The 13,144-nt window shown below is 39.7% G+C and overlaps 1 protein-coding gene across 6 annotated transcripts in view; it reads left to right on the top strand.

Moving 5' to 3' along the window:
* Positions 1-11,115: 11,115 nt before the first annotated feature.
* Positions 11,116-13,144, top strand: part of RNF17 (ring finger protein 17) — a 41,840-nt gene continuing 39,811 nt past the window's right edge. For 2 of the 6 annotated variants that reach the window (XM_027719220.2, XM_027719213.2), the window contains exons 1-3: positions 11,116-11,175; positions 11,804-11,889; positions 12,506-12,597. In XM_027719220.2, the coding sequence (XP_027575021.1) occupies positions 11,813-11,889; positions 12,506-12,597 (169 nt within the window). In that variant the 5' untranslated portion in view covers positions 11,116-11,175; positions 11,804-11,812. Of the gene's footprint in view, positions 11,176-11,311; positions 11,890-12,505; positions 12,598-13,144 lie in introns of those variants that run through there. The other 4 variants (XM_027719219.2, XM_027719221.2, XM_027719217.2 and 1 more) reach the window with 3 other exon arrangements.

The raw sequence follows: 13,144 nt of genomic DNA, 5'->3' as shown, positions 1-13,144 counted from the left end.
GGTCAGATGAATCATGTCCAGGTTGCACAGATTTAGGAATCCACATTCTTATAAACTGACCTTTGAGGTGACATAGAGAATACCTATTACAGTTGCAGACATAATAATTCTTCATCACAAGTAGCAGAGAACTGGTATTCTCCACTTCTCTGGGTCCCATGTCATTCTTGTCAGCTTACTCACAACTCATGGTTAGGCAAGTCAGTTATACATAAGTAGGACTCAAAAAGGGCTGAAACTGCACTCGTGGAGTGCTTGCAGGGAATCAGCCCCATTTGGAAAACATTATTCTGCATGGTCATTTCTGCTCAGAATTCTTATGGTCCTGGTTTTCTTCAGAGGGTCTCAGCTGGGTGACAAGGGGGAGAAAGTAAGCCAGATACAACATGCTTTCAAACCTTTTCCTTGTGATGTCTTCAAGAATCTTCCAGAAAGAATCCAGTGAAGTCATGCTCCTCTTTTGCCATCTTCATTTCTTCCCAGTCTTATCAAAATAACCATTATAATGGAAAGCAACACTAGCTTAACAGTATTCTGTATAAGCTTTGGAACTCCTTTTGAAGCTATACCTTTAAATAATACTACAGGAAGCCTGGAAAATACAATACTCTTATTAGCTTCAAAAATTATTAAAACGCAGAGGCTCTTATTAGTCCTAAGAAGAGTTTCTACTACTACATCAGCAGAAAACAAAAAACAAGGCAAATAAAACTAGGTAATATTTTGAGTAGACTTATTTTGGGCAGGGATGAATACACTTTTTATCAAGCTTTCTCTCCTTAAGTCCTTTCTTCCCACCTACACCATCACAAACACCATAGATCTTATCTTTTACATTCTCAAGTAATCTCCCTCCAAGTCCTCATCCAGAAGCTGCTGAGCCAACCTGTCTTACCTAATGATATTCCTCAACTGCAAACTCCATGCAAAACCCCACCTGAGATAGATTTTTTTAAAAGCACCTGACAAAAACAAACAAACAAAACCCCAAAGAAACAAAAAACCACACACAAAAAAAACAAATAAAAAAACCAAAACCAACCAACTACACTTTCAAACCAATGTGTAGGCTCTTTTCTGGACTCATTAGCAAGTCCAGAATAAGAACAACTTGATTTGGGATTGTAAACATGTGTCCAGAACTTTTAGACCTATGACCTGCTTGGAAAGACTGCAAACAACTGACCACAGATGAACTGATCAACTTTGCCTGGAATGTGACTTAGCTCCACTTCGTAAATACATGGAAATATACTCTGAAGAATTTCTAGCATTTCGGAGTCTATCCTAGAATTTTCCATTATTTTAACTGAAGTCTGCTTGAAAACTTTGGATTTGTTTTTCTCCACGTTCCAGTCACTGCTCTACCACTCCAATCTGGCTGTCTATGTTGTTCAGTTTAGAAGAACAGGTTTCATATTTTCCATTTAGAACTCCAGGGATTCCTGGAATATAGGCAACTTACAGGGAAGAGCTTCCATGCATTGTTTCAGCCTGACAAGTGTGACTTAAAAAATTGAGAAAATAACATGGAGAGAAAATCCAGCACAGCCTTTCCTTCACAGAAGACAGACATTGGAAAATGCTCAAGTTTTTTTATCCCTTGATCAAGAATATGTCATAAATTTTCATTATATGTTCTCTAAAATGCTACAAACTTGAGGCACATTTTAAGTATTCACAAAAAAGTTCTTGTCTGAACTAAATAAGGTGCCAGAACAACTACCATATTGGTCTTCATGATTCCCCACTGCATTCCACCAGCAAGCCAACAGCCTGTATTGGAAAGATTACATCTTCATGTGAAAGAAGATTTTTCCCATTCTCAACTCAAACAGCGTCATCTTTGCTAAAGTCAATGTATTAGCCAATATGTTCATTGGAATGTTTACCCAACCAGGCAATACACCAAAGCTCAAAATGTATTTTAGTGATGCTATCAAACAGATGACATATAACTACTTAGTCACTGCTAACACAAATGCACAAATGCACTAGTCACAAATGCCTTTAAGCTATGTATTCAAAACTAACCACACACCTGAAATAAGTATATGTATGTTAAAATTTTATTGTTTGTATACTTAATCATCTCGTGCCATGGCCGAATTTGATTCTCCAAAATCACAGTATTACTACGTAATATTAACTCTGTATTAAATCTTTATTAGATTCCTGGGGTCAGAATCCACCAGCATGGAAACAAAAGCAAAAATATACTGGTCCATACAAAGAGACAATTCCAGATATGGCCATAAGTGGGTGTTTAGAGCAAACATATAAAAATAGGCCAGTATGGAATGGTGCTTCCCTAGTAAAGTCTCTTGCTGTGAGTCCTGAAAGACTAACAGAGTCTAGACTAATAGACCATGTGTGCACCATCCTTTTTAACCACTTTTTAACTACTAATTTAACTACTAATTTATGGTCTAATTCATGGACCATAAAATTGACTGATCATATTTTAATACATTTATAATTCTGTAGTAAGTAGTTTTTAGTGTTAAATTATGGATTGTTTTCAAAAGTGCTTCTTGCTTAATATGTCTGTCATTTTATCATTTCATCAGGTGCCTTCTGGCTCTTATGTTTCTTAGAAGAAATGAACAATTGTGCCTGTTCATGTTCTTACAGAATACTCTATCCTGTACTCTGTCCATCAGTGACACCCATTCTAAGAGTTATAACCTTTTCTTACAGAAATCTCTGGGTATTTCTAATTATTCACAGTGATTTTTACCTTCAAACACAAAGAATAAATGTGTATTCTCCTGGAAGTGATTTGGAGCAATTTTTTCCTTCTTCAACTTCAACTTTTTCCTTCAACTTCAACTTTTTCCTTATCAACTTCAATTTTATGCTCAGTATCATATGAATGTACTAAAAAATAGCTTTTTCATCAATAAAAGTTTTTAAACAGACATTTCCATCAGTGTCCCAGAAAAAAAAAATCAGAAAAACAGGTAAGTACACGAAACATGAAGCAGACAGCTATACCAGCCAAAGTAAACAAAAAGACTTTCTGTTCATTACATTGTCTTGTATTTTGAAAGGAAGTGAGACTTAAAATACAGCGGGGGTTTTTTGTGGTTTTTTTTTTACTCCACAAAAGCTCTGGGTATATTAATGGTCATGTACTATATAGACAGCAGCAATGCTTCACACTCTCTCAAATAGCAGATGTACACCCCAAAAAAAATGAACAATACAAAGATAATTTCTAGGAACAGCAGGTAGAAGAGGCATACAATCATATCTTTCCACGAAACCACAAATACAGTGTTTCTTGGACTTTTTTTTGTGTAGACTGAAAATTAGAACACTCACAGTCCTGAGAATGTGCCCCATTCACTTAGCAGTCACTTCAAATTTAGATTCTCCATTTGTCACTGATTTCATTCCTTTTTCTTTATGCATGAATAACACAAAAACCTTAAGACACAGAGTACCTTCCAGTAAAATACTTTATTTTTCCCAGAATAGGCAGAATTAATTTGATAGTAATTACAATGACAGGTATTGGAATGGATGTGCCACAGGGTGGTAATCCTGTTCTTTATAGATAGCATCACTTTTATCGGTAAAGCAACGTAATTCAGAACCAATAGTATGTGATATTTTTCATCCTAATAGCTTTTCCAACTCCTTTGTCTTCAGTTTTGGAGAAAACATTACAAAATAACCAAAGTAGACAAGGGGAATTGATGATCAAGTAACTAACTAGCTCAAGATCATACAAGGAGTTAGTGGAGGAATATGGTACTAAACTGTCATTTCAGCGGTCTCAATATCCAAGCTCATAACCATCACACAAAGCCTTATGAACTGCAGAAATAATCCATACTCTTCCTTCATCAATATCCATTTTCAATGCATTATGAATTCTAACTAGTAAGTCCTCTAAATGCCTTCTTAAGAAATTAACAATTTTCTTACATATTGGTTATAAAAAATGAAGAAGCTAGTGGTTGTGTCTTACACAGAAGTCCAGTAAGGGATACCAAACCTGAGCAGTTCAGGAGGATGCTGGGAGGTTTATACAGACACACATGAGAAATCATATTTGCAACACTCTGCTGTGAAGGGAACCTCATTGCATATTTGCATCTTGAACTGCTGAAACTTTGTGTACAGGCACCGAAAGAATACTGCTGATCTCTTCACTTTCATCTCACATGGGTGATTAAAAAAAATCTTCTAATAAATTTGTTTCTTAACAAAAACATAATTTGATGGGAGTACTCTTTATCATAGGAAAAGACCACTGCATTTATCCCACCTTCCAGCAGGGCCTACAGTGCATAGCTGTTGGCTTAGAAATACCCCACAGGAGAACTGAGAGAAGAAATGTCCATTTCAGGTGAGACATTCTGACAACCCATAACCTTTGCATTCAAAGGTTCAATGTAGGTGATGAACCAAACATTCCTTCAGCACATTTTCCATATGCACTCTCTATGGATACAAGAGGCCATGCCTGTTTTCCAGAGTGGTTATGCTCTTCCTAAGCCTTTGCTTCCACCACCTCCACTTGTGACAGGCAAATTTTCATCTTTGTCTCTCAGTAATAGACATACTACAACAAAGGATGCAGATGCAATATGCACATAACTACCTTGGATTCAAATAGTTCTGACAGTATTAACAGGAGAAGATGACACCATGAGCGTCAGTGTGCACTGTAAAGTTTACCAAGGAGCCTGGTTCCCCAGGTTACCATGTCTTCACTCTCTTGCAAACCAACTCCATAAACATAGCTGGAGCAGTTCTTTCTATTCATGAGCAGAAATACAGTGGTCAAAACTACATGCAGCCTTGGCAGCGTAGTGTATTTCTTTATTTTCTGCAATGTTATATTCCACAGACTATGGAATCACTATAAACTTTGCCTATCATCTCATTCGGTTTCTGAAAGCAGTGGCACAGAGAGCCATTCTGTTTTTTTCCTGGAAAGTTTATAGTAATTCTGGACTACACAAGCATGTATGCAGCTGAAATACTGCCTTCCAAAAAGCATTGCTTACCATTTGTCAATGTTGGGTTCACATGTTATTCAAATACTGCTAGTCTCCTGAAGGCTCCATGAACCTTTAGTATTTTTGAAGCTGTGTTTTGAAATTGCTTAAGCAATAAAGGATGACCCTAAAGTTACATTATATGATAGGCTAAAAACAAATAACAAGCCTGCTCACCAGCATGTTCCTCTTAGCTATGTGTTTAGACCCTAAAAACCTAGACTTCCCCCACCCCCTCCCTCCTCCATTATACCAACTAAGCAATAATTTATGCTCCAAAAATTTAGACAGGAAAGAATAATTCATGAATAATTTCAGACAGGATTTTTGCTGTGAAACCAAGCCTCTTAAAGATCTAAAGAACAAAAGAGAAAGCTTGGTTTGCCTAGAGACAGAATTTCACCTTCAGTGAGACTTAACAGTGGCTGATCTGCGAAATAATTTCAACATCTTTTATACCTCTCCATACACACAAATGTAATTGAAAGACCCCCAAACAAACTTCAGTGCCCACACAGAGGCTTCAGTCAGATCCCACAGGATACAGCAATCTCTCTATCTGACACTCTTTTCTGCACTGCAGCCCAAATCTGTGCCTTGCTACAGACATACTGAGTTCCAGAGGTTGAAAGCTAAGTTCAGAAAAAGATTTTCTGTTTGTTTAATAAGTTTTTATTTCCAGAGATCTCTACTTATACTATGTAACCAAGGTGCACTGTAGTCTTTTCAAGAGTAAATTAAAATTGGGGATACACACACCTCACTACTGGACCTGGAGAGATGGTGCTTCTACAGTATCACTTCTGTCAGGCTTCCAGATTCAGCAGCTGAGCACAATGGAGAAGGCTAACTCTGACTGCTACTTCCCTACATGATAAATAGGGATGGAATTTAGATCAAAAAGTACTGTGTTATGCTTACAGTAAAAAACTTGGGGGGGAATTTTAAAGGATGAAAGTTTGATTCAAGCATTAAAGGTGTCTTATCAAAAGTCACAATAATACTTTCAACTAAACACTCTTATCCCTATGAATTTTCATGTCATATTTTTACTATTAACATATCTGAAAACAGACTCAGCAGATTTCCTACACTGTGCTTAAGAGAGAAAAAAAAAGATTCTCTAGAGATAAGGAATCAGTGTGAGTTCAGTACCAGTGCCACAGAAGTACCTAGGACCAAAACTGTGCACCATTACATTGACAGATTTTTTTGTTTGTTTTAACCAACAGGGTGGGTGAGAAGAAAGTATCTGGCGTACTTTGCAAATAATTTCATTCATAGAAAACTAGGTAAACAATAGCTACTGAATATAAGCACCCAATAACCACTACTAAATGGTTTTTGGGTACTGGTACTACTAAGCCTATGTAAGAACAGCCACTGACTGCATTGTTAAATGTAAGGGTCGAAGGCTCTCAGTATGAATTATGAGGGAACTAAGTGGTTACTCAACAGCAACCTATACATCCAGCTCACTGTATGATACCAGAAACACTAGTGGCAATACAAGAAAAGGGTGAACACACACCTGGGATGAGAAAAAAGCAAAACCTACCCTTTCAGCAACAGCACTGGTTTAGATCAACTTTAACTGGTCATAAAAAGTCATTTTAGCCACAGTGATAAAAGCAATGTATTAACTGAAGATGAGTAAGCAATAACTTTCAATTTTTGAGTGTGTTGCCATTTACTACAGCTGTAAAAATTAACTAATTATAATGATAGAAATTTCGCTGAAGAAAATACCAGCTGTAGTGTTAGAGCAGAAATTTTGCACATTGGGTAACTCTAGAAATCACAAACATGTACATCCTGGCTAACAAAAAAACTGATCATCTTGAAGTTTAATCTCTTTCATAGTGTAAGTAACCTAAATCTCTTATACTTCAGAAAATAATTATAAGTATTATGAGCCAGAAACTGTGGGCGAGCAGATTAAGCACATTTTCCTCAGATATCAGTGTCTCTCTTTTAGACCACCACAGTCTTGAAATTACTTGTCTAACATGTAAACCTCCAGTTGTTAATGCCATGTAATTAATGGAATCATACTTCCAATACATCTGCATAACCCTCGCCTACAAACTTTTGTGAATTGTAGCATTTGGCCCCACCCGCAGTAACATAGCAGGTATCCTTCCTTTTCCAAACACACACGTAAGCCCTCACGCAGCATTTCAGGGAAAACCCTTTTTCTGCTTAGCACAGCCCTACTACAGGGAAAAAAAAATCCAATAGTGATGACATATGACCAGGTGGGGGTTGGTCTCTTCTCTCAGGCACTCAGCAATAGGACAAGGGGGCACGGGCTTAAGCTCCGCCAGGGGAAATTTAAGTTGGATATCAGGAGAAAATTCTTTACAGAGAGAGTAATCAGGCATTGGAAAGGGCTGCCCAGAGAGGTGGTGGATTCACCATCCCTGGAGATTTTTAAACGCAGATTGGACGTGGCACTGAGTGCCATGATCTAGTAAATGGACTGGATTTGGACCAAGGGTTGGACTCGATGATCTTGGAGGTCTTTTCCAACCCAATCGATTCTATGATTCTATGATTCTATCAAATAACCAAGATATACATTTGGAGAATCCATCATCTAAATTAAAAAAAAAAAAAAACAAACAAACAAAAACAAACCAAACCAAAACCAAACCCACACCTGGCTGGTTTTAGTGCATTTAGTAACTGAATTTTGAAAGCAGAAATTCTTGCTGACAAAAGACAAGATACAGACAATGAGAAATGAGGATGCATTACGCATTTGAAGAAAGAAGAGCTGCCTGGAAAGAGTATCAAGAAAACATGGAATCATAGACTAGAACCACAGAACCTTTTAGATTGGAAAAGACCTCTAAGATCATCAACCGCACCTGGCTACAACCTCCTTTCAGGTAGTTGCAGAGAGCAATGAGGTGCCCCCTGAACCTCCTTTTCTCCAGGATAAACACCCCCAGCTCCCTCAGCCACTCCTCATAAAACTCGTGCTCCAGACCCTTCCCCAGCTCTGCTGCCCTTCTCTGGATACGCTCCAGCATCTCGATGTCTTCCTTGTCACGAGGGGCCCACAATCGAACACAGGATTCAAGGTGTGGCCTCAACCGGGGTCGAGTACAGAGGAACAATCACCGCCCTGGTCCTGCTGGCCGCACTATTGCTGACACCGGCCAGGATGTCATTGTCTTTCTTGGCCACCTGGGCACTGCTGGCTCATGTTCAGCACTCCCAGGTCATTTTCCTCCGAGCAGCTTTTCAGCCACTCTTCCCCCAGCCTGTAGCGCTGCGTGGGGTCGTTGTAATCCAACACATGTTAACTGCATTTGACCACGATTTTAAAATATAACGGCAGCGCTCACACAAAAGACACCCCTCTGTTCAGCGGTATCTTTCAAACGCCGTTTTTACCACGTCCAAAGCTGGTGCCGCGGCTGAGCCCGCCCAGGGTTAGGCCATGCTGCCACCTCGTGGGGACTCACAGGAGACACACCGACTTTCACACAGCCTTGCACTTCGAACAGCACCAGATAAAATTAAGAATCATCGGTAACGTTCAAAATTACATTCAGAACTCTAACCGAGACAAACCTTCCTATCGTTTCCCTTTCCCTGCTACATCCACAACAGGTCTGCCATCAACCACCCCACATTCTACCCCTCAGCTGTACTCATTATGTTCCTAAGAAACTGTTTATGAGTTAAATTTTATGGGGGGATTAACACAGAATAAGGAAGATTAAGACAAAATTTTGGATGCATAAGCCTTTCCTCAACTTGGAAGTAAAAGAAGCAATTTCCAAAGCTAAATACATTTTGAAAAAAATCTCTTCATTGCAAAAACTGGTTGGAGAATCTGAGAGGAAAGATGACTGATATTAACAGAATAAGGAGAAGGAGGTTTAGCTCTTATAGGACAGAGAGAGATGGTTCATTTGTTCCTTTCTGAGGTACATTATTTACACGCTGAATCACTATGAGGATAAGGTCTGGAAAGTTCCAGCCCTCACAAACAAAGCAGGCACATTCAAGTGTAGATAAAGAAAACCAATGCAAGTTTGTCTGATTTGGGTGTTTTACCAAAAAGTAGATGAGGACCTAGCTCCATAAAATTGCATAATTTTTAAACTTTACTCCTATTTTCTTCATGCTTTCTTACCCGTTACGCCTGAAATTCTTCTCCTGCCTTTTCAGCAGACAAGACTCTCCTCTTTTGGCTCTTCGCAGTGACTGTTTGCCTTGGCCACACCAACTACAGTACTCCCTGCTATTAAGAAAACCTTGAGCAGGGTTTGTGTAACCTGTCAAACTCTACCTTGTTATCTGAGTCAATAAACATGTAATAAACACTCACTCAGTACATTTAAAATTATAGATGCAAAGTAGATCCTAGCATTACTGCGTAAAAAGTGCAAAAACATGAATAAACCGGGTTTTGATAGTAAACTTGTTTCTTGGAAAGCTGGTCTAGTTCATGAGTTGGCATGGGTCTAAAGGTTGCAGTGTGTCTAAATATGGGCTTGCTGCCTGAAGTGTAGCAACAATTTACACACCAAGATGAGGTATTTCTATTTCTTTATTTTAGTCTGCGCAAAGCAGGAAACTGAGTGGTAGCCCACAAAAGGCTGCCAATCATAAAAACTTTACATCATTTATACATTTCAGCAAAGAAAGAAATCAGGGTTTATTGGCTTCAAGCTACATCATTATTACTGATTAGCATTCTACCTTCTACTGGTTAAATCATTCTCTCTCTTCTCATGCCCATTAGTTCACGTGCTCAGTCACTCTCTTCTCTTGAGTTGCTGGGTTTGCTGAGTTGGTGGGCACAGAGTCATGGTCAAAATCTCCCCCTACTGGAATTATGCTTTTCCCAGTTGCAGCTGATTCCTGCACAATTGCTGAGTTGGCTTTATTAGTTTCTTCCTTTTTTGGGGGGAGTTCTGCCAAATGTCCTTGTGCCTTGTGAATTCTGCATTCCCTGTGTCCACTTGTCAGTGGTACATCCTTCTCCCCAAGCTTTGTTAACCTTCTCCTGGGTCTGAGATCCTTGAAGTGTATCAAACCCTCAGCCTTAACAAGGCAATTCTACCGACAAGAAATTTATCTTTCTAACACCTGGATATCAACAGGGGAAAATCCATGTATTTCTAGTTTTAAAACTTAGCTGTTTTCTAAGTGATTAAACAGATAGCTAAAAAGTATCATGCTATATTTACAACAACTAAAACACAAGTGGTAAAACACTCCAAAAACATCTCTTACTTATTCTGCAAGTAATGGAAATGCACATAGAATAAAGCAAGCCCAAAGCACGAACTTAATGGCTTTTAGCCCAGTGTGCTGGTTTGGGCTGAGGCAGAGTTGATTTCCTTCACCAGTATGGCTGGCATGGGGCTGTTTTGGATTTGTGCTGAACCGAGCGTTAATAATATAGAAATGTTTTTGTTATGGCTGAGCAGTGCTTAGACAGAGCTGAGGCCTTTTGTGCTTTTTGTATTGCCATGCTGGCAAGGAGACTGGGGAGGAGACACAACAAGAACAGATGACCCCAATTGACCAAAGGGATATTCCACACCATATGACATTACGCTCAGTATTTAAAGTGGAAAAAAGAAGGATGATAGTTTGGAGTGCTGGCATTTGTCTTCCTAAGCAAACACTGCGTGTCACGGGGCCCTGCTCTCCTGGAGATGACTGAACACCTGCCTGCCCATGGGAAGCACTGAATTAATTCCTTGCCTTGCTTGTGTGCACGTGTTTTGCTTTCCCTGTTAAACTGCATATAAACGCACGAGTTTTCTCGTTTTCCCCCTCCCGATTCTCTACCCGATCCCTCTGGCGGTGGAGTGCGTGGCACTAGGTTGCTGGCTGCACTTACACCACTGCACCCGAGAAACACACTCCCTCTAAGGTAAGCCCTCTGCTCCCACAGCACAACACCGAGCGACCAGGCCGGGCAGCGCCTCCGTTAAGAGCCGCGCTTCCCCTCTCGCCCGGCCCTGATTGGCTGCGGCGGCGCTGAAAAGGCTCCCGATTGGGCGGCTGCTTTGGCGCGCGGGGGGTTCCGTGAGGCGGTGTGAGGGGCGGGGTCGCCTGTTCGCTGACTGCGCTCAGGCGGGAGCAGCGCAGCCCCGGCCCGGCCGGCTCCGAGCGTCCTGGCGCGGTACGTCCTGCTCCGCCAGGCACCTGCGGGAGCGCTCCGCAGGGCGCCTGAACCGGGAGCGGGAAAGAGCACCTCTCGCGGAGTAGCAAAAAACAAACAAAAAAACAAAAAAAAGAAAAAAACCCAACCAAAAAAAAAAAGAAACAAAAGCGGAAAGGGTGTGAAAGAAGGAAAAGAGGGTAGGACAAGAGAAAAGGGCAGGTGAAGACAGTGAAGTTGCCGGGTATAAGTAAATCTAGAAGGGAAGCCCAGGTGTCCAGATAGCAGTCCTTAAGGAAAGGAGTCGGGGTTAGCAGACGTGGTGGGTTGCGAGCAGGGTGTGATTCTACAGCATGGAGATACTGCAGTAAGAAGTTATCCTTTGGAGCATACGTGCTGGGGAAGGAGGCTTGAACACCAGGAGTGGTAAGGTTGGGGTGGAGGAGCTTGGGTAGTGCAAAGCAGACCACCCTTCCGTTGCACTGTTGCGTTTGAAAGATTTGCTTCTCAAGGAAAAACTAGCCTTTGTGATCGTTGCGTCCGTCTCTTTTGTTTTGTACCTTGCAAAGTGATGTGAATCTGTAATGTTGGCTCAAGTGATGAACTGGGTTATGTTGTAGAGAACTTGTCATTTCTCTTTCCCCCGAAGTCAGACGCCATGAATAGAAAGAAAGAATTCTACTTGTTGGATGACAGTAATAAAGAACTTAACAGAAGAAAAATGAAAGCTGTGAGGTATGTGAGTTTTTGAGATTAGTGGCTTTAAAAGTTCTGACAGTATATTTATCAGGAAATAGAATTAAGAAAATGTAGAAAATAACGGTTGTATTCTGCAAAACTGCAAGTGAGTCCGTTTTTTTAATGTATGTGAGTAAAAATACACTGTGAAAAGCTTTAGGATTTGTAGTAGGTCCACGGAAAAAGACATTTTAGTTGCAACTTATTGAATAACGACTTATTAGGCTACTTATACATTATACTGATCTGAACGTATTCACTGTTAATCTATTCAGTGTGTTTTTAGTTAAATAACTAGAATTATTGTAATTAAAATTGATTATATAGTAATTTATTAGTGCTGTTTCTAGTTACCTGAAATACTGCATACAGAGAAGCTGTAGTACTACTTTTATGTATGATGTATCCAGTATCGTGGAGCTAAAGTACCTCTCCAGTTAAGAGGATAGCAGATTTTTTGTTGTGTGGTATGTGTGTGTGTTAGGTTAACTGCACCTTCTTCATAACGTCATTTGGTAAAGTGGGCAAGCTTAGTTCTAAGAGAGCTGAAAGTCAGAATTTATTTTTTATTGATATCCCTGATGATCTTAAATCTTTACTTTTACCTCTGAAGGCAATCTCCTAAGCTATTAGAAGAAGATTTTACAGAACCAAATCAGAGAAACAGTGATTTGTGTCATATGTCAAAGGCTCTGAATATGGAAGGTGAGGCTTTTGGATCTTTTATTTCCAGCAGGTTTTTTGTATGCACTCTTCACTATCATTTTGCATTTTATATGGTCTGTTAAGGGTAGTAGATGTACTACCACCTTTGAATAACACATTGGTTATTTGATGTATTTCCAGGAGTTAGGGAGAACAATCAATACCTTTTGCTTCCTCTCCTGCTGTTTTTCTTGACAAAACTATTCACAAGTTTGTTCTAAAAAACTCCTCATTTTTGTGGGATTTTCTGCATAAGTAGCTTTTCTCCAAGATTTTGTTGAATACGTAGTATTTATTTGGTTCTTTACGAAACAGTGTTTTTCCTGTACTTTTGGTACGCTTTTTGAATGTGTGGTTGCTTTTGTCTTTTTGCCTCGTGTGTTTATCCTGTCCTGAATGTAGTAGCAACATAATACAGTGAATGATGTAGATAATACCCTGATCATTACATGCAACTCAACCTTGTGATTCCCAGATAACTTCTCTATCTATTTATCTGGACTTTTATTCCTAGCTTTCACATTCTGTCAGTAAAAAAGTCAGTGCT

This window comes from Pipra filicauda, unplaced genomic scaffold, assembly GCF_003945595.2.
Source record: "Pipra filicauda isolate LSUMZ 115617 unplaced genomic scaffold, ASM394559v2 scaffold346_size766342_pilon, whole genome shotgun sequence".
Taxonomy (NCBI): domain Eukaryota; kingdom Metazoa; phylum Chordata; class Aves; order Passeriformes; family Pipridae; genus Pipra; species Pipra filicauda.
The sequence above is the reverse complement of the archived record's forward strand: the minus strand, read 5'-3'. Positions and strand labels throughout refer to the sequence as shown.